This window comes from Nesoenas mayeri, assembly GCF_963082525.1.
Source record: "Nesoenas mayeri genome assembly, chromosome: 1".
NCBI classification, from domain to species: domain Eukaryota; kingdom Metazoa; phylum Chordata; class Aves; order Columbiformes; family Columbidae; genus Nesoenas; species Nesoenas mayeri.
In genome coordinates, this window is record NC_137541.1 from 191,752,220 (window position 1) to 191,772,401 (window position 20,182).

The window sequence follows — 20,182 nt, forward strand, 5'->3', positions numbered from 1 at the left end:
TTGAGCTACCATTTGTGCTGAAGGCAGCTTGAAAAATTCAGCATGGTGCTGATCTAAGGCAATTAGCTGTGCCAAGCAGCAGAGCTCTCTGCATGGTTGTTTTCTTAGTATGGGCAAATTTATTGCCTGGAGAGGGAAGGTCTGTGTTTGTGGCCAGTCCAGCTGTGGGTGGCTCACGAGGATTTATAGGCACTGATGTGAAATCTCAGTATCTCAAACTAGGGAAAGGGGCCCTCAGTAAAACTAGATTATCACTTGCTGGTGTTGATAGCCATAAAATACTGCTGCAGCATTTGTGCAAAATTATTTTGCTAAAGCACAGCATCATCTTGTTTGGGTTGCATGTGGTAAGGTGAGTAACAGTGAGCTATTTGTGTCTTTTGGCCATGTTGAATGAATGGCTTGATGGGAAAACTTGGAGTAATAAATATGTATATATGTGTCTTAACAAAACTTATTTTAGAAAGCTTGTTTGACTTGGCTAGTTCACTGAAAAATTCATCTAGAACAGGATCTGTGGAACAATTTTGTTGCAATACCTTCACTGTATACCAAACGGGCTCTAGGTTTTGCTTTTGGGAACTCAGGAAAGCTATGGGGAGGCATGTTTAAAAATTCAATTAAGTTCTATGCATTCATTGTGTCTAAATTATTCTGTGGGTTCAGCATGACCATTATCATTATTATGTATTATAGCTTATTATTTTAAATACACCTTTATTTATTTTAAATCCACCTTTAGTTTAGCAATTCAGAACATGTTCAATATTTGTTAAACGGCTGATTATTTTAGCTTTTAATACTTGCAAAAATTTTTAGAGACTTGACAGGTTTCTTGTTTGTTGATATCAACTGAATGTTTTAGCTGGCTATTGGATACACTGTTGGTTTGTTTTTGTTTTGTTTATTTGTTTTTTCAGGATGAAAGTAAAAAAGCTGCCTATGATTCTAGCTCTCCATTTGAAGAGATTTAAATATATGGATCAGCTGCATCGATACACAAAACTCTCTTATAGAGTAGTTTTTCCTTTAGAGCTTCGTTTATTTAACACCTCAGGAGATGCCACCAATCCTGATAGAATGTATGACCTTGTTGCTGTGGTAGTTCATTGTGGAAGGTAATAATATTTTACACAAGGGATTTTTGTATAAGCTTAACTATGTTTAAAAAACAAAACACCCAATATCATATAACTCTAATAGCATTTAAAGACCTTTTAAAAGAAAAATTTCTTAGGAAAGAAAACATTGCAGGGATGTGCTACCAATCCTGACAAAACATAGGACTTTCATGCCATGATGGTTCTTTGTGGAAAGTGATAACACTGTATTTCACATGACAGATCTTTGTATGAACTTAACTATGTTTAAAAAACCAAACATGATACACACAGTATCATGTAACTAGAATAATACTTAAAGATAATTTTATTAAAGTTTCTAAGAAAGGAAAGCATTGTAGAACAGATTCCTTTAAAAAGTATTTCCTTTAGGATGGGGGTTTCTTTGTAGGCTTGAGCAACATTTTCTGAAATATATCCATAAATTATGAGTTTTGTTGATTACTTTGTTTCCTTGCTTTCAAAAATGACTGTTAGATTTGGATTTGATTTTGCTATATTAGGAAAATGTTCTTATGGTTTCATGTCTTAAAATTAGAGCTGCTCTACAAACTGCTGATTGAGTATATAAAAGCCCTGAAGTGAAAAATTATTGTTTAACATCTGGAATCACAGAATAATTTACATTGCAAGGTCAACTATTAAAAGCTCAAAACAGGGCTAACTTTGACGTTAGATTAAGTTGCGCTGGGCTGAGTTTCATGCCTAGGAATGCTGATTTCATTGCCTTTTTGGGCAATTTGTTCCAGTCCATCAGTGTTCTCACAGTGATTTTTTTTCTTTTCCCTATATCCAGTCAGAATTTTCCTTGCTTCAGTTTGCAACTGCTGCCTCTTGTCATAGAATCATAGAATCATTTTGTTTGGAAGAGATCCTTAATATCATTGAGTCCAGCCATAACATAAATCTAGCACTAAGCCATGTCCCTAAGAACCTCATCTATGTATCTTCTAAACACCTGCAGGGATAGTGATTCAACCACTTCCCTGGGCAGCCTGTTTCAATGCCCAACAATCCTTTCTGTGAAGAAATTTTTCTTCATACTCAGTCTGAACCTTCCCTGATGCGATTTGAGGCCATTTCCTCTCATCGTATCACTTTTTACTTGGGAGAAGAGACCAACACCCTCCATGCTACAACCTCTGTTCAGGTAGTTGTAGACAGCAATAAGGTCTCCCCTCAGCCTCCTTTCCTTCAGGCTAAACAGCCGCAGTTCCCTCAGCTGCTCCTCATCACACTTGTGCTCCAGACCCTTCACCAGCTTTGTTGCCCTTCTCTGAACCTCTCTAGCACCTCAATGTCTTTCCTGTAGTGAAGGGCCCAAAACTGAACACAGGATTCGAAGTGCGGCCCCACCAGCACTGAGTACAGTAGAATGATCACTGACCTAGTCCTGCTGGCCACACTGTTCTTCACTATGCCTTTCTGAGAAGAGCTTGCCTCTGATTCCCGTATAAGTCTTCTGTTCTGGGTAGTGGAAGGCAGCAGTTGGATTCCTCATTTATTCTTCTCCAGGCTGAATAAAGCCAGCTCTCTCAGCCTTTCTTCCTCCATCTGGTGCTGTAGCCCTCTGCCACTGGACTTCCTCCAGTTTATCAGTGTCTCCCTTATAGTGGAAAGGTTGTGTCTGGAGTTCTATGTCCAGTTCTGGGTCCCAGAATGCAGAGTGATGGGGATTATAATTTCACTGCTGGCCCTGCTCTTACAATGCAGCCCCACGTGTGCTCGTCCCTGCCACCAAAATGATGCACTGCTGGCTAACAGCTCATCTTGTTGACCCCCCAGGCCAGCTGGTTCTGTTGGATAGAGTTAGTCTGGCACAAGACTTCACATTCATGCTTGTTAAACTTCATGAGGTTCTTATCAGCCCATTCTTCCAATTTTTTAAAGGCCCTCAAAATGGCAGACCTGCCCTCTGGTTGCCAGCTGCCGCTCTTTGTTACACCTCCACCCCTATTCCCCCCTAAATAGACCTAGGATTAGAGTACAGATAAGATCCCTCAAGTTGCCAGGACAGCTTTGGAAAATAAGTCTTTGTGCCATAGTCTTCTGGGACACTTTTTTTCTGGATTTTAGGGAAAACAGACCTTGTCCATTTCTAACCATTTTGTCCAATTCTGACCTTTTCTTTCTCTGTCATTCAAGCTACATTGTTTGAAACTTATCCATTCTCAGAGCCATGGAAGGAGATGAATCCTGTTTTCCTTGGGTGACGTGATTTGGTACACAGACATGTCCCTCACAGATGGCAACCTTCCCTCTCTGATCTAGACATAAAAATTGTATGAGTGCTGTTAGCTGGTTCAGGCAGTTCTGAAACTGCTTTAACTAATTGTCCACTTTCAGTTTTAAGGTTCAGCTGCTTCAGAAAGTGTTTTATTTCTTTACTTGAAATCTGATTAGAAATAGGACACTTTTAAAGATGTGTTGTTATTTTTTTTTCTGTTGTAGTTGTGGAGAAATTTCTTGTCTGCCATAAACTGAAGAGCTGTGCGTTATAACAGTTTCAATATGTTTGGAAGCCCTTCTCATTGCTGTGAGGATTCTTGAGTCTTCTAAACTGTCATTTTAATTAAGTTTTTATTTACAGTGGACCAGATAAAGAGGTTCTTCATTGAGACTGTAAATGAACATCAGCTCTACAGCTTTTTCTTTCTGAAGATCGATCAGAAATAGTTTGGGATCTGTTCTGTTCCTCCAGACATCAGAATGTTTTCTTGATTACACTTCTCTGTCTCCCTCTGCTTTTTTTTTCTTTTTTTAATTTCACTTATATTTTTGATACATGTGCCAGTTATTCCTCATTTGAAACCATATATATATATATATATATATATATATTTAGTACAATATTAAATGTATAGATAAGTGAGACCTCATTATGAAGGTAAGTGGAGGGTAAAAAAGAAAATAAATGTCCAAACAGAAATTGTACTGGTAGCTATATTAATCACTGTTAAGTATTGCTTTTCTGCAAGGAAAAACAAAAACAACAAAACACAACAATTTAATGGAATAAATTTGTACATACATGTGTTATTGTCTGTGTTCTTTTCTAATTTTATTTTACAGCGGCCCTAACAGAGGACATTATATTGCAATAGTGAAGAGTCATGATTTTTGGTTGCTTTTTGATGATGACATTGTTGAGGTAAGCTCTATGTAACCCTGGACTTTTTTTCTCAGAGCGCATGCACTCCCCTTGCATATACGATTACTTAAAGTAAAAAGACTGGTGTGCTAATGAAAAGAGGGTTCAACCCCAGTCTAAATGAGCAAATAACTGTGAGTGCAGAGCTGCACCTTACTAATATGACTGTACAATGCTTTGAATTGTGTTTTGGTTTTTATACTTCTTAAAAGAAGCTACTTTGTTTATGGCCACTGCCTTTCACCTTTGTTTAATAAGCTTTTCCTGTGACCAGAAGACATGGCAAATAACAATATAGATATATTGGTTTCACTGCAATTCTTTTCCAAGGGCAATTTGTTGGAGCGAGCCATTTGTTCATATTTTCTAGGAGCTTATGATTTAATGGAATGGATAAGTCTTATAGTCTGTTTTATCGAGTATCCTGGATCGTTTCAGACAAAGGTGTAATGAATATCAAAATAGGAAGAAACTTCAGATTTTTGAGATTTTGCCTCAAAGTTAATCCCTGAAACAGGAGCCTTTTGCTCCTGGTGGTATTCTTGCTAGTATTAGTCATGCTTCCAGGAATTCTTATTATTAAATAAAAAAAAAATAATAAAGGGTTTCTAATTCTTTTCTTGGAACAGTAGAATTCCCTTTACCAGTTTTGACTTTGTCATCTGTCTCATCAGTTAGCTTTTATTCTTTATTGCGAGAAAGAGCAGAAACTGCTGGTGTCCGTATTTTGTATCATCTCAAGTTTTTTGCTTGTTCTGTCATCTTCCTTTTTTTTTTCCTTTGTGCTTATGCATGAACAGAAGATGATTGTGCTGTCCAAGTCCTTTTCCTGACTTTATTTGAATTAATTACATCTATAAAATGAATAGTTTATATTTTCCTTGAACTGTGTAATTAAAAAGAAGAAAAATGAGTGAGATAGGTATTGGACTTACGTTTTTAATTGGCAGGACAGGTCAAGAGTATTGAAGAGTTCTTCTCTCCAAGCCACATTATGGACAGTTTTTCACAAAGGAAATGACAAACATGGAAATACAGAGCTGATGGGAAAGTGAAAGGTTTTCTTCTGTGTCTTATCAAGATACACAGTAAATTGAAATGTCTTGGTAGGGTCAAAAGTTCACTTACCTCCAGGGAAAACAGTGAGAGCTGTAGCAGATCTAACATCATTTCACAAACATCAGGGACATTCTCTCCAGTTCCAAAGCAGTAACACCTGGCAGTAATGTATTTTTGTTCTCTTAACCCTTCTAAAGAAAAAATAAGGAACTTTTTGTTCTTAAATCTGAAACATCTAATTGAGATTTAGGCCCATGGCTCACTCCTTCCTGAGAGAGTTTTTATTCCACGTCATGGGAGTAAGATTAAATTAAATCTGCCTAAGTGAAGGAAGAATTATCTTTCCACCTTTGTTGTTCGTAGCCTAATTGCCTTTATTTTAAAATGTGGCGGGAGAGCTTACTTTCAGTTTCAGTTTCTTTTGTAGCCAAAAATCATGAAAATGAAAACAGAACAATACTCTTCACCTTCCTAACACAAGTTTTGCATCTTTTCCCAAAAATCTTGGTTACAGGAGGGCTTTCTAAGCTAACAGGATCACAAGCAAAGATTCTGTGTGAAAAACATATAAAAAGTTAGCCTTCATTCTTTGCCTTCTCCTTATTCTCCTCTGCATTTGATTGACTTCCACCGCTTAGAGTTAGAAAGAGAGTTTGTACTTATATTCTTCAGATTGATGTAAAGTATATCCTTGTCTTTAAAACTTTTCTGTGTGAACGTTGTACAGCAGATTGCACTCACATAACACTTAAAAGTGTATATATAAAACATATATAGCTGCTACCCTCTGTGCAGGTGATGGCAGAGGGGAAAACAGAACATCACAAGTTTAAGATTTAGATTTTATTACTTTATATAATTATGTGAAAGTTAGTTTTGTTTGGCAGTAGTTTTTAGAGTGGAACTTAATGTTATATATGTGTCATGCAAGGTATTCTTACTTTAAATTTTTGGGTTTTTACATACAGAAAATTGATGCACAAGCTATTGAAGAATTCTACGGGTTGACATCAGACATCTCAAAGAACTCTGAGTCTGGTTACATCCTCTTCTATCAGTCTCGAGATTGAGGGGGAACTGTAGTGAAGAGAGATTTTTATGTCTCGCATCTTCTCTATCTTGGAATGGAGCAAGCACTGGAAAAAAAGGAAAGCGAGGAGCTCCAGGGGCAGTAGCACAGTTTGCACACACAACTAAACAAAGAGTTTGGAATTCTTAAAACCTTTGTGTCGTTTTCATTTTATTTGCTCAGGTAATGTGCTGAGTACGCATCTCCACTGCATCTCATAAGCAAAAGAGAGATACCAGCCACTCTTGCAGGAGCTTTCCTTTAGGTGATACTATTTCTGTGGTCCTAATTTAAAACCCATTAAGGTCACTGGAGAACCTTTCGTGGACTTCAGTAAAATTCGAATCAGGTTCTAACTGCACTGCTAGATTAGTGCAATAGGAGCATTAGAAATCTGTATTTTATACAGACTTTATATATAAAAGGTAAAGGACTCTTTGTGAACTTAGTTTCCTGTACTTAAGTTTAAAAGAATGAAGTTGGGAGGGTTAACATGTAAGCAAGAAGATATATCTGGGCCCAACACAATTGCCTTCTTGATGGTAGTAGTTTAACTGAAGATATAAACTGATGTCAGGGAGGCAAATATGTTTTGCTTCTCTGAAGAAGCTTATGTTATTTATAATGTATGACCGGGAACAATCAGTCAAGATTATGGCTTTTAATCTCCGTATGGGGAAAGATTTGGTTTGTAATAGTTTTATTTTTATTTATAAATTATTGTAACTTGGGATCTTGTGTATTGTCCTATATTCTAACAAGTATTGGAAATTTTATATATTAATTTGAATTAAAGCTGATTATGTTTAAATGTTAAAGAAGAGCCAATATAAATTCTAAAATCAATGCCTACAGTATCTGTAAAAAATGAATAACACAAAAGAGAGATTTGCTTCTGGAGGAACTGGTATCTAAGTGAGGTACTTTAATTAAATTAGAATATCCTCTTTCCATTAATGGATGAAAAAAGCAGTGATCAAGCTATTACATAGAAGACTGTAAGAATGCATATCATAAGAAGATGATGGTGCAGTGGTGGTATACTGGTCCTTGTAAGTCTTTAATAATTTGTTAATGGTTCACACACTAAGCAAATTAGAATGATTTGGGTTGAAGTAAACCATTTTAAGACTAGTATTCCCTCTTCTAAACGTAGATCCACTTCTGTTCCCAATAGCATGGGTGACTATCTCAGAAACCACTTGAGGTCTCAAGTATAAATTATGTCTGAGTAATAAGAAGAAAGAGGCTTGGAACTTCATGAGACTAAAGATACTACATTGTTTAAAATGAATCATACTTAAGTCCTGTAGAGTGAAAATTTCTAAAACCAGGCTGTTTACCTTTTTTTAGGTTAATGAAACAGCTTTAAGAATTAAATCTTGACAAAACACCTGATCTGTAATAAATGTGAACTATTGATTTGACATTCTTCAGTTTACCAGTATGTTATCTGACAGTAGCTGAGTGTAATTTCTGGAAAGTCATGGGATGTGCATTCCAGATTATGGCAATCAGGTCTTGGATGTCCTTGTCACTCCCTCTTCAGCTAGCGATTTTTACATTCTTGTAGTTTTCTGAGGTTATTTTATTGATACTGTTACAACTTTTTAAAAGAATGTCTCCTGTCTGCTGCTATAAGTGACTATTTACTTACCTGTATCTTTTAGCTCAGGAAATGACTTCACCTATTCTCTCAGTTGAACAAACCTTTAACAGGGTCATTAAATAAATTGGGCTATTTAGCAACTGTCATACTCTAACAAATTGCTTTTGTAAAATGCAAAATTTCTAAAGACTTGGTTTGGCTAGGATTATTTTATATAAAATAATGTGTTTTGTTTAAACTACCAGCATTGTAAAGCAAAGCTTAAATATTGTGGGAGATGCACAAAATATTATTGGATTCTTCTTAAAGAATTCAAATAATTTAAAACCTTTTTCATCTTTCAGTGGGAAAAGGATTGATGAGTGAATAAGTTGTATAATGGTGCATGTTAGAAGGATGAAGTCCTTTGCATACTAAAGGTACAGTATTGTAAAAGAACTGCCATGTTACTTTTTTGCTAATTTAAAATGTTTGGTCATTTTTTTTTCTTCTTGGTGTAGTTAAAAGCTGAGACTAGTTGCTAAATCTTTTATACCCTAACAAAATTTAAGACATTTTTGTTGTTTCACTGGTTTTACTCCTGCAATGTATTTTTATAAGATACTGACTTTTATTTTGTATAGGGTTTTTGAGGTAGTACTCCAAATTGTATATTTCATTTTTCTTTTAGTGCAGCTGAAATAATTTTAAGTTCTTAATTAAACTGATATCAGAAACTGCAACTTAAAAAGAAAAAAAAGAAGAAAAAAAAGAAAAGAAGCAGGGAAGTACAAAATATAATTGATTGCTATGTAAAACATTGTAGGATTTTTTTGCTGGCTGTAATACAGTGGGGAGTGTGGGAGAGTTGTCAGTTGTTGTAAATGGTGGAAATTATTTGCTGTGTAACTATGTAAATGTTAATTGGGACCACAGTCCCCTATTTTGTATATTGGAGCAAAAAACTTCTATTAAATAAAGTATGTTCTCTAAAGGTAAGTACTGTATCCTTTGTGGAGCCCAAATGGTCAGTCAGCTGCCTTTTGTGCTTTTCTGTGTTTTCAAACCTAAAAGTATCTGGAATTTCCTGTATTAAACTAACTGCTCTGAGCTGTGGAGGGACAAGTTTGTTTAATTACACTGCACTGTATATCTTTCTAGGTGTGTTGTTATGAAAATAGTTCAATGGTAGCCATGGTTTTAGTGGTGTACTTCTGTGGAATTAGTTTTTAAGTAAGTTTTTGGTTTCTGAGGTAAAGGAGAAGGAAGTGTTTTGAAAAACTGTTCTTCCTGGACTTCCATTTCCTCAAAAAAAAGTCTGTACCTTGCTATAAAATATGCATCCAAGATATCTAAAGGATTTCTTGGATTACCACCTTGTGGGAGGGGAAACAAAAAAGAAAAATACGAGTGTTTACAGTACTAATATATGAGAGACTGACCAAAGAACAGGAATCCAGCATCAGAAGAAAAAGATGCAGCTGGTTACAATATCCAGGTGTGATCTGGCATCAAGTCATTCTTCACTTGGAGTGTTTGCTACTATTTGTAATAAATATATGTGCTCATGGTTTTACAAGTAGCTCATACCCTGCCATGTTTGTAGTTATGACACCCATATCCACAGCCTTTCACTGCATGGAAATGGTGACTTTTAAGTGTTCAGGTACTTGTATGAGTGGTAAAATCTAATTGTGTTTTCAGAAGTTAGTCATAGGTGAGGTGCACATCTTTAGGTGGCATTTGGATGTTAGCACATGGGGATTTGATTTCAGATCTTCTGCCATACCTGTCAACCTTTACATAGGACAGGCATATACAACACAAGATCCACAGATGTGCATCCTTCTGGACGTCCTGGCTTGTTCCCGTGTCTCTGTCTTGGTGTTTCCACAAGCACTGTTGCATATGCTTTATTTGGAGCACATACAGATGAACATCTGTATTACTTGGTTACTTTTTTTGTGGTGATGTTTGTAAAGTTTAAAACCTGAAGTATCTGAGGCCTCTAGTTACTTTCATAATTCACGTATTAAAATTTAAGAACTTTATCTTGTGCTATTTGGTTCAGTCTCTCAGCTGTAGGTGTAAGATGATCATGTATAGACTTGGCAATCCCGTCCTTGTAACTAAAAGAAACATCAATATGTGAAATCTTAAGTCTTCATTTACCAGAACTTATGTAGCTTTTTTTCTCACTTTTTTCTACAAACATTTCCAGTTGCCCTTACCAGAAAAATCATAACTCTTTACAGTTAATATCATAAACAGATCCTCATAACTTGCTTCATAACTCTTCATTCAAAATCAGTAGTTGTCTCGCAGCGTAGTATACCACCACAACATGGATTTTAAAGGAACAGGGTTTAATTCGGTTATACACAAAGCCTCGTCTAGTTATACACATGAAGAGGTGGCATCTTTTTTTCTGTTTAGCTGGTTTATTCAATGGCAGAATTCAACTTGGGCTGAAAGGCGGAATTTGGAACTTTTTTAGAATGTGTTGCAAATGCACCAACAACTAAGGATGCAAAAAAAAATGTAGTTTGTGTTTTGTGTGTGTGTGTGCATGTGTTTGGTTTTGATTCTTTTTTTTTTGTTTGCTTTTCATTTTTTAGTTTTTCTTTGTTTGTTTTGTTTTTTAAGTTGCCTGAGAGCATTTCTTTGAAACTAGCTTTTCACCCCTTATGTATTAGTAGATTACACCAGCGGTACCTGTATCTTTTAGTTACCTTTAAGTGTAAGAGGAGAAAACTTGATTCCAGTAGATGTTAATAATCTGTGGGTTGCAGTATTACATTGCAGATACTTTTGTGACTTTTAGAAAAAAAGTTTAAATACTGCAGATAACAGTTTATTTGCTCTCAAAGAGTGACTTCACGCTCTAAGCTGTCCACTTCTCCCCCCCACATTTGTCTGGGTTGTTCTTAAGTTTGTGTGTCTTAGAAATTCAGTTTTTGTTTTCCCTCTTGATAATGCAATATCCACATTTTATGGTTTTTGTCTTGAAAGACTTCAGAGTTCTTTAACCTCTCAGAGCATGACGTGAGATGTATAATACATTAGTCTCTTTACATGCAAGACTCCAAGTGCTCAATTATTATTGAAATTAATATTCTACATACTCTGTACTCAAGGGCTGTTCATTTTGCAGCAGCTTCGCTGCTGATTGTTATAAATGAACCATGCAGGTCAACTATCACACAAAAACATGCTTCATCTTCTAAATTCAGAGATCTCTGAAATCTATTGTTTCCAGTTTTAATGGTAGCATAGCAAGGCAGAAGTAAACTTTCTTTGGTCTTTATTCAAAAATGTCTGCAATATTGTCTGCCTCATACCATTTTTCTTAAGTGAGTTATATTTTAGGCTAAACCTAGGAATTGATGAATCCTCTTGTGGAAACGTGTGTAAGAATGTGTTGGAAATAAAGGGGAATTGTTTGCAGACATCACCAGTTTTAAAATGAGCTGAGTAATATCTTCCAGTTTCTTCCGAAAAGTACTAATAAGTGAGATTCTTTCTTTCCCTCTAATGGCTTGTGGTTGCTGCCTGCATAAGAGATGGCAAGGGCTCAGAAAAGGGCAAGGTACTCTGTACCCAGCTCTTTGTATAGAACTCGGGTTGGCAGCATTAGGGAGCTTTAATTACAGAAGGATCATCAGTCGTGTCCTTGACCTGCGTTCTACAGGTTATCTAATCCAGGAGAGCAAACGCACAGCAGGATCTGTCAAAGAATATGGAAAGTGGCTTTACAATTTTTTGCTAACATACTAGATATAAAAGCAGCATTTCCTAAAAGATAAAATATTACATTTAATGCAGATGTCTGGTGCTCATACAGTTCAGGGAATGCTCAGAGTATCCTGCCTTTCTAGGCTTTTGTTGCTTATTAGAGAGTCATGCCTTTGTGTGCGCGTTGAATTTGCTGTTTAAGCCCATACTTGAAATTTCCATCTACACGAATTTGCTAGATTGATAGGATTGTATTAACGAGCACTCCTCCAGAAACAATTTATGCATGTATGTCAGTCAAATGGAAGATAATCTTTTAATGGTCTGCTCTACAAAGCATTTTCAGCTGTTCACTAGGATTCATCTCTGTGTTTTCTGTTACTAATTTTAAGTTAGGAAAAAATTGAAGGTCTCCCAATATTTTATTAGCATGCTATGTCTGATATTATTAAGTGATTCAATATCCATGGATGCCTTAAAGTCTGACTTCTGTCAGGTATTGGCTGTTGAGAGTTTGAATGTCATCACATCGTAACGCAAGTACATCAGCTGCTTTGAGCTGCTTTTATGTTATTTCAACTCTGTTTCACTAAATGTTGCATTATTGTAATGGCTGCTTTAATCAGCTCTCATGAGATGTGCTAACGACATTCAGCTCGAGTTACATACTTTCATGCGTGCACATTTATTTGTGTTTCTAGAAGCTGATTATCCTAATGTTATGTCACGTCAGTCTTGTCTCTGCATCTCTCGTGTCAAGGAAGACTGCTGATATGCAGCTACAGGCAATGTTTGCTAAAATACTGAGCTGTATTTCAGAGACGAGATCAATGTTTAAGATTTGTGCTTTGAAAATATCTGTAGCTTTTTGCCTTCTAATCCTCATGCCTCTCTGGTAAAAGTACTCTTCAATATCAAAAACCTTTTTTGGAGTCATGGGGTTGAAAAAATATAATGTGGGTATACCTCTTTCTTCCTCTTTAAGGAGACTCCGAAAGACATTCAGTGTTTCTCTTAAGATTGTTACAAAATCAGAAACATATTTGGAAAAGGAAACGTTTGTTTTATGAAAGATACTCTTCAGATTATTTTTGAGTTTGCCCAGAGCTGACTGTGGAGCCATGGCGATATCACATCAAAGAGGTCAATCAGAATGAGGGACAAGTTATGTTAAGACCAGTAGGAGCTAGATACCAAGGAGGTATCTCTGCATTTGCTAATCCAAATGTATTCCAGCAGGACCTGAATTTTGCTAATATCTCCATCCATGATATTTGCAGACAAGCCACCGAGAACTTTCAGTGAATATCTGGGGAAAAACTGCATTCAGCAGGACTCTATGCATGTGCAAGGCTCCGAGATTGGCCACTGCTCCTTTTCATTCAATTTTTTTTTGATAAAAGACCATATTGAAAATACAATTTTGATATGCATAGTCTGTGTCTTCACTCACCTTTCTTTGCAGTAAAATTCTGGTAACTTTTTCTGAATTGCAGAGTCTTAGGTGGAGGCCTACAGGTTGAGACCAAGAAGTATGTTCCACACATAGATCGCAACACCAGTTAACCTCTTTTTTTTCTATATATTGCATGCAGGAAAATTCCTAATTCAACAGAGGAGAAACAAGACAAAAGTGACTATAGTTCCTAAACTTTTTTTTGTCTATCTTTGTTAAGAAGGTATTTTGGGGGAAAAAAAAAAGGTTAAAAAATAACGTAGGCATTTACAAAAATTATAGTGCATGATAATTTTGTGCCTCAGTGAGTAATAGTAATTGTTAAAGAATATAAAGCAGTGAAACACTGATTTTGGCCAAATTTGGTAACTTATAAAACTAACTAGCATACTGAAAGCTTATTAATAAGGATTAGAGTGAGATGAAAAAAGCCTTGACTGTCCTACCAGACTGGAAGGAAAAAAAAAAAAAGGGCAGCTGTTTGTGCAGGCTGTTTGTATGACACAGATTATCAGCCTGCACTGTCAGCGTGTGTGTCCAAAAAATGGTATCTCCTGGTGTTTATGCTGTATGTCGGATACATCCAGATACAGCAGAAAACACAGCTGTTCATTCAACAGAAGACTTCCGTAAAGAACACACCCGTTACAATAGTTACAGTGCATGAGTATTTAAGTGCATAAATATCAACTTAAATTTTGGAAATTGAGAAGGAATAATGTGAAAATACAGCTGCCATGTGTGTCCACCCAAAAAATAAAGCGAACTCGTGGGTGTACGGGGATGCTGAGTGTCATTCTCTGGAGTCTGGAATAGTCCTATCCCAATTCGGTGTTTCCCTTGAAGAAAATGCATGTGTCTGCCTCTACTCTGCCCTGGTGAGGCCACATATGGAGTACTGTGTCCAGTTCTGGGCTCCCCAGTTTAAGAAGGACAAGGAGTTAGTGGAGGGAGTTCAGCGGAGAGCTACAAAGATGATCAGGGGCCTGGAGCATCTTTCTTATGAGGAGAGACTGAGAGAGCTGGGTCTGTTCAGCCTGGAGAAGAGAAGCCTGAGAGGGGATCTCATCAATGTTTATAAATATCTCAGGGGTCAAGAGGACAGGACCAGACTCCTTTCAGTGGTGCCCAGTGATAGAATAAGGGACAACGGGCACAGACTGAAGCACAGGAGGTTCCATCTGAATATGAGATAAAACTTCTTTACCTTGAGGGTGCCAGAGCTCTGGAACAGGCTGCTCAAAGAAGTTGTGGAGTCTCCTTCTCTGGAGATGTTCAAAACCTGCCTGGACACATTCCTGTGCAATCAGCTCTAGGTGAACTTGCTTTAGCAAGTGGATTGGATTAGATGATTTTCAAGGTCCCTTTCAACCCCAACCACTCTGTGATTCTGTGAAATCTTCACCCAAGGAGCCGTCCCTGCCCCTTCCTCCGCTATGGTCCAGCATTGCAGCAGCCACTGTTGAATTTATTACTGTGCCCTCTACATGAAGTGCACATAAAAATTCTATCTTGTAGATCATTCCTTGCGAAATTAGAGGTAAGACTGGGTAGAAGGCTACATGAGCTGGTTGCTTGCTCTTCCACTTGTGTGCAACAGGTTCAGCAGCTTCTAGGACTTATGTGTATCCTTGGTGGTTTTCTATGTTAAAGTCATTCTTGTTCTAACTTGTTTGGTGGTTTCTAGCTGAGGGGCATCTAGCATCTGCACATGAAGATTATCTCATTAAAGCATGATCGGACTCCAATTTCCATCGCTGGCAGGGCATGGATAGAAAACTTCCTGATGTTTCATAGCTATTTACCCAAGTACTGAGATCGGCACTGCATTTTCTGTTTAGTTGCCTCAGGGGCTGGATCAGATAGTAGGGTCAGCATGCAGAGAAATAACTAAAATCCAGTTAATTATTAGATTTAATAGGAGTTATGTATTTTAAATACCTTTGTCAGTAAGGACCAAAGACAGCATAGTGCAAGATCCATAGTAATTTCTGGAGAAGCACAGAGTGCTGAAAGTTTGGGGTCTGGAATATCTGAGAGAACAAACCTTCCAGGTGCTCCATAAGAGCATATGGACCCTCAAGAGGCAACAGCTCTCCCTGAGCATTGTCTTTGAGGTGCTGATTCAATGCAAACAACTTATATTATCTGCTGAAATTAAAAGTAGTGAAGCATTTTTCCCATTCTGTAAGCAAGATCTACATAAATTTTGAGGCTGGAGATGTTTTTTGTTGAAAATTAGTTTGATGTTTTGTGATGAATAATTTACTGAAATACTTCTCATTATTAAGTGAGTTAAGTTCCAAGTCTCCTTGTATCAATGCTGGTTTCCCATTATTGCTGTTATTTTCTTAATTATAGTAAGGAAGATGTGGAAATTAGAAGTCAGCTGTCACATTAGCATTCCATTTGTTGGGCAGATTGGTCTTTTGTGGATGTCTAGATAATTATATGTAAATCACTGACTCTTGCTAATGGCCAACTTCAGGGTTTTTTCCACAAATCTGTCAGTTCTTGAATGTTTCTCCTAAAGCGTGAGGAGGAACTAAAAAACATTTTGACATACTCGTGCAAATGTAACCTGAATGTAGACATGCAAATACTTACACTCTGCAGTATCTAAATATGGATGCTTTCAAGATGCTACTTATATACTGGAAAACAGGGTATTTATTTAAAAACAAAAACTTTTGAAATGCAAGTGCCTGAAGCTAATTTCAATGTGTTTTTAAATTCCACTTGTCATCTGAATATTTTTTTCAGTGTCATTAGTAAAATTCCCCTAAAATGACAAGGAGCTACATAATCTCAATGTCTTTGTAAGGATCATTATAATGTAGATGCCTAATATAGAGTTGGAGGCCTAACTTTTTACATAGAGTTGACAATTTTGCCCTAATTTATTAATAGAAGTTTTCAGTAGCTTCACATAAGGTAAAGAATCCATCTTGTGGATGGTGGTGAAAATCTACAGTTCCATATAATTGTAAATAAATTTTTACATTAATAAATCCTTTTTTTTTTTTAATTACTGGAGCCAGTAATAGCAATGGTCAAAGCCTTAGGAATGTTCTAAGTGTGGTGTAACAGCATAGCATAGTCAAACCTGTGTAAGCCCAGATTTGTGTTTATGGATGATTAATGCTATTCATACAAAAATACTAACACCAACAGCAGAGCTTTCACGTACCAAGTGTGGGAGAGAAGCTCCGTCTTCTTTAAATAGACTTTTGAAAACAGGCTTTGCTTATAGCTTTACTGCACTTAGTTAATTGCACAAATCTTTCACCAAAATTTCATCTGGTCTCCTTCAGATACCATTTGGGACTTGCAGAAAACATTCACGGTAAATTTGTTTTCCTTTATAAACTCAAATGAATGAGTTTTGAACTAAAACTGAGTTGATTAATTCAGTCAAGCTTAGTTATGATTAGTTTGCTCACAGTTCACTAATAGCTCTCATTACATTTAGACTTTTAAATATTTGAAACAGAATTAATAATACTTGGAGAACTCTGCTTATTCTGTTTTCTTATACTGTTGACTGTAGGGTTTTTTTTGTTTTGAAAAGCATACATACTATTTGAGAAGAAAAGCTCTCTTCTATTAAACCTAATCAACTAAATTACAAATTTGTGTAAATATATACATGTAATTCCGTGAAACTGTGTATGTCTCTCATAAAATACTGAAATAAGCATTTATGGTGATCTTGATTTAATAAAGTGCAATTCTGAGCTGCAGGATGGCCGGCTAGCTGAAAGGTTTGGGGTTTTTATTTTGTAAATCCTGCTTTGATTGCTGGATGTAAGTATTGGTCTTTCCCTAATGTCTGTCTTGTGCTCAAAGAGCTCTGAGAATAAAAACTGAACCTGGTGTTCCTGTTGCTGGGTTAGAACTGATAAGCAAAGAGGAGTACTGGCTGCTGTATATAACATGTGTGTTCATACTAACTGTGACTAGTGTTGCCTCATATTGGATATTAGGAAAAAATTCTTCATAGAAAGGGTTGTGGAACAAAGTGCCCAGGGAAGTGGTGGAGTCACCATCCCTGGAGGTGTTTAAAAGTGCATAGACAAGGTTCTTGGGGACATGGTTTAGTGCTAGAGTTAGGTTAGGTTATGGTTGGACCCAGTGATCTTGAGGGCCTCTTCCAACCAGAATGATTCTCTGATTCTATATTACTCAAGAACAAGACAAACTGAAACACTATGGTTATGGAACAGATTTATCCAAATTCACGCTTTCATCAAAATGCAATTGAAGGTTCTCCCTGGGACTAACCTGCAGTGACTCCCAGGTGATGCCAACTGGAGAGGGCGGGGGTTCCACTGAGATACCCCCTTGCCTGGGCTCCATCTGCACCTCTGGCTGCCATGTCGGAGCAGGAACATTGCACTGCCACAGAATTCACACACTCTCATTAAACTAGTCCTCCCGAAGCAATGCCACACATGATATGTGCTAAGTATCTGATCATCATCAGGAGTTTCATTGATGACTAATGGTGTATTAGGGATCTTTTGGTTTAGAGTGTTGTTGTGAGGAAAAGTAGTTGCACTCATGTCAGTGATACACGCTTTTAAAAGCAGGACTGCCTGAGCAGCTTTGTGGGGAAAGAGAATCTAGTTCTGTCGAAACACGTTTCTATGTCAGAAATGAAATCCAGCAATTTTCTTGTGCAAGCACTGGGATTACAGGAGGGAGCTTTGGAGAAGTTCCAGTGTGCTGTAGGCCACCAACTAAGCTACACTCGTCACAATAAACATAACACCCTGGTGCTCTGAGCCCTCTGTGAGCTTCCAGTGAGATACTGGCTTGGATCCATTGCTCTACTCCTGATCTTCAGAGTGCCAATGGAATGTACCTCAACTTTCTCAAATCCTGCCCTTCTCTCTCTGATCAGAGTCACAGAATCACAGCATGTTAGGGATTGGAAGGGACCTCAAAAGATCATCTAGTCCAATCCCCCTGCCAGAGCAGGAACACCTAGATGAGGTTACACAGGAATGTGTCCAGGCGGGTTTTGAATGTCTCCAGAGAAGGAGACTCCACAACCCCGCAACAGAATGGAGCCAACAGACTGCCAAGGGCCACGGTAAAATGCACTAGTGGGGTACAGCGTTTTCTGAAGAGGGTCAGCTCCTGTTGTATTTGTGCACTTGTGTCTCCAGAGCTACAACTGAGTAGGGATTTTCCAGCAGAGATAATTTTGTGAGAAATCAGTGAGTTGTGAAAACTGAAATGCTTTGTGGGAATGTCATTCAGCAATTTGTGTTGAAACAGCTGCAGAGCAATCAGTTTCCTTGCCCCCCAGGTCATCAGACAGGTTTAAGGGTAGCTCAGATTTTTGGACTCAGGCATAACTTTGCTATGTGAACTCTTCGGCGGCAGGAGATCCCAACTGGAGGAGCCCTTAGCCCACCAGGCCACTGGGTAGTCATGAGGCTTTAAGACAATGTAAGTATCTGAGGCTGCTGTGCTTGTTCAAGGTCTTCACCGTGGCTTCAGTCTAAGCATTTGAGTATTAAATTGTATGTACCAGGACTCTGGATTAAGATTGCGTTCCTCCCATTTCTACTCTTTGCGTGCTTGACTTTACAAAGTTGATAATATTCACTGGAGTTTGCAGCTTCCTGAATTTTAATGAAAGGCAACAGGAAGAAGCTGGAGTGTTTTCTTGTGCTGGTAATTTATCAGTATCTAGAAGGACTGGAAACTTTGGATCTGTCTTTAAAAACTGTCATTTGAGCTAACAGAGCAAGAGATAGGATGGTTATCTCCCGAACAGTTTGGTATGAAAATATATTAGTGAGATAGCAAGTGGGCTTCACAGAGACTTTTTGAAGGAAATAAGTGACCTTGGACTGAGCTTCTGACTCCACAGGCTGGAGGAGATTGTTTCCGATTTAATCCTCCGTTTTCTCACACCTGCCCATGGCAAGTTTTTTTAATTGCTTTCCCATGCCATCCTCTTGTTTGCTTTTAATGCTGGGGAATTAGATGGTTGGTTAGTGAAAGACCAGGATCTATTTCCTTCTGAAAGCTGTGGCCAGAAAAGATTGCTCAGAGCTTTCTCCATTTGGGTCTTGTAAACACCCAAAGAAGAGACTTCACAGCCTCACAACCTGCACCACTGCTTGATTGTCCTTGTTGTGCAAGTTTCCCCTTGTGAGCCTGAACTTCTCTCTCTTTAGTTTATGATGATTATCTCTCATCCGCCCACCATGTACCATAGAGAATAGCCTGGCTTCCATTTTCCATGTTTGAAAACCAAAGTAAATGTAACCTCTTCTGTATCACAGAGCTATAAATTTCATCCAGCTGCTCCTGTGGCACACCTCTGAGTGGTACATGATGCCTCATTTAAGATGCCTCTTGCTGGCATTTCTAACTAGGCTACTTACTTGAACTCAGTACCCTTCTCTTCTGCTGCCACCTCAAATATGGTCAGCCTGAACCAGCAATTTCCTCTCACCCCATCTGATTAGTCTCTCCTTCCCCATGCTTGCCTTTACCCTTGACTCTGGTCCCAGTTTCTGTGTGTGTGTCTCATTTTCCATATGACCTGCTCCCTACCACCGCATTCTACCTGCATCTCAGGGCAGATGTCTGCACCCACATTGTTCTGCTCTCCATTCTTCCCTCTGCTTTCCTCAGCCTCGACCCCCAGCCCAACTCGTCCCACCAGCTCCAGTCCCGCTCTCGTCTTGTTCTGTCTCTCCTCCTCTGGGATCAATCTGAGACTTATTCCCTCTGTATTCAGACTGGAAGTGCGTGGCCCTGCCCAGGCTCAGCAGCAGGATGCTTCTGCTGCAGATTCAAGTCTAACCCACAAGCCCAGTATTTGGCTTGTGACTCATGAGTCCCACCTTTGAGACCTGCAGATTCACAGACTCAAGGCAGTCCATGTAACATGGGGTCACCATTCACCAGGGCCTGAGTAGCACTGTGTCCCAGAGGGGACACTGCCAATTACTCTGTTTTTAACCTGGAAACCCTC

General features: G+C 38.0%; 1 protein-coding gene across 1 annotated transcript in view; it reads left to right on the forward strand.

The window, feature by feature from the left end:
* Window positions 1-9,071, forward strand: part of USP12 (ubiquitin specific peptidase 12) — a 38,700-nt gene extending 29,629 nt beyond the window's left edge. The window contains exons 7-9 of the mRNA XM_080356317.1: window positions 921-1,118; window positions 4,194-4,272; window positions 6,300-9,071. Coding sequence (XP_080212443.1) covers window positions 921-1,118; window positions 4,194-4,272; window positions 6,300-6,401 — 379 coding nt within the window. The 3' untranslated portion in view covers window positions 6,402-9,071. The remainder of the gene's footprint in view (window positions 1-920; window positions 1,119-4,193; window positions 4,273-6,299) is intronic.
* Window positions 9,072-20,182: the final 11,111 nt, after the last annotated feature.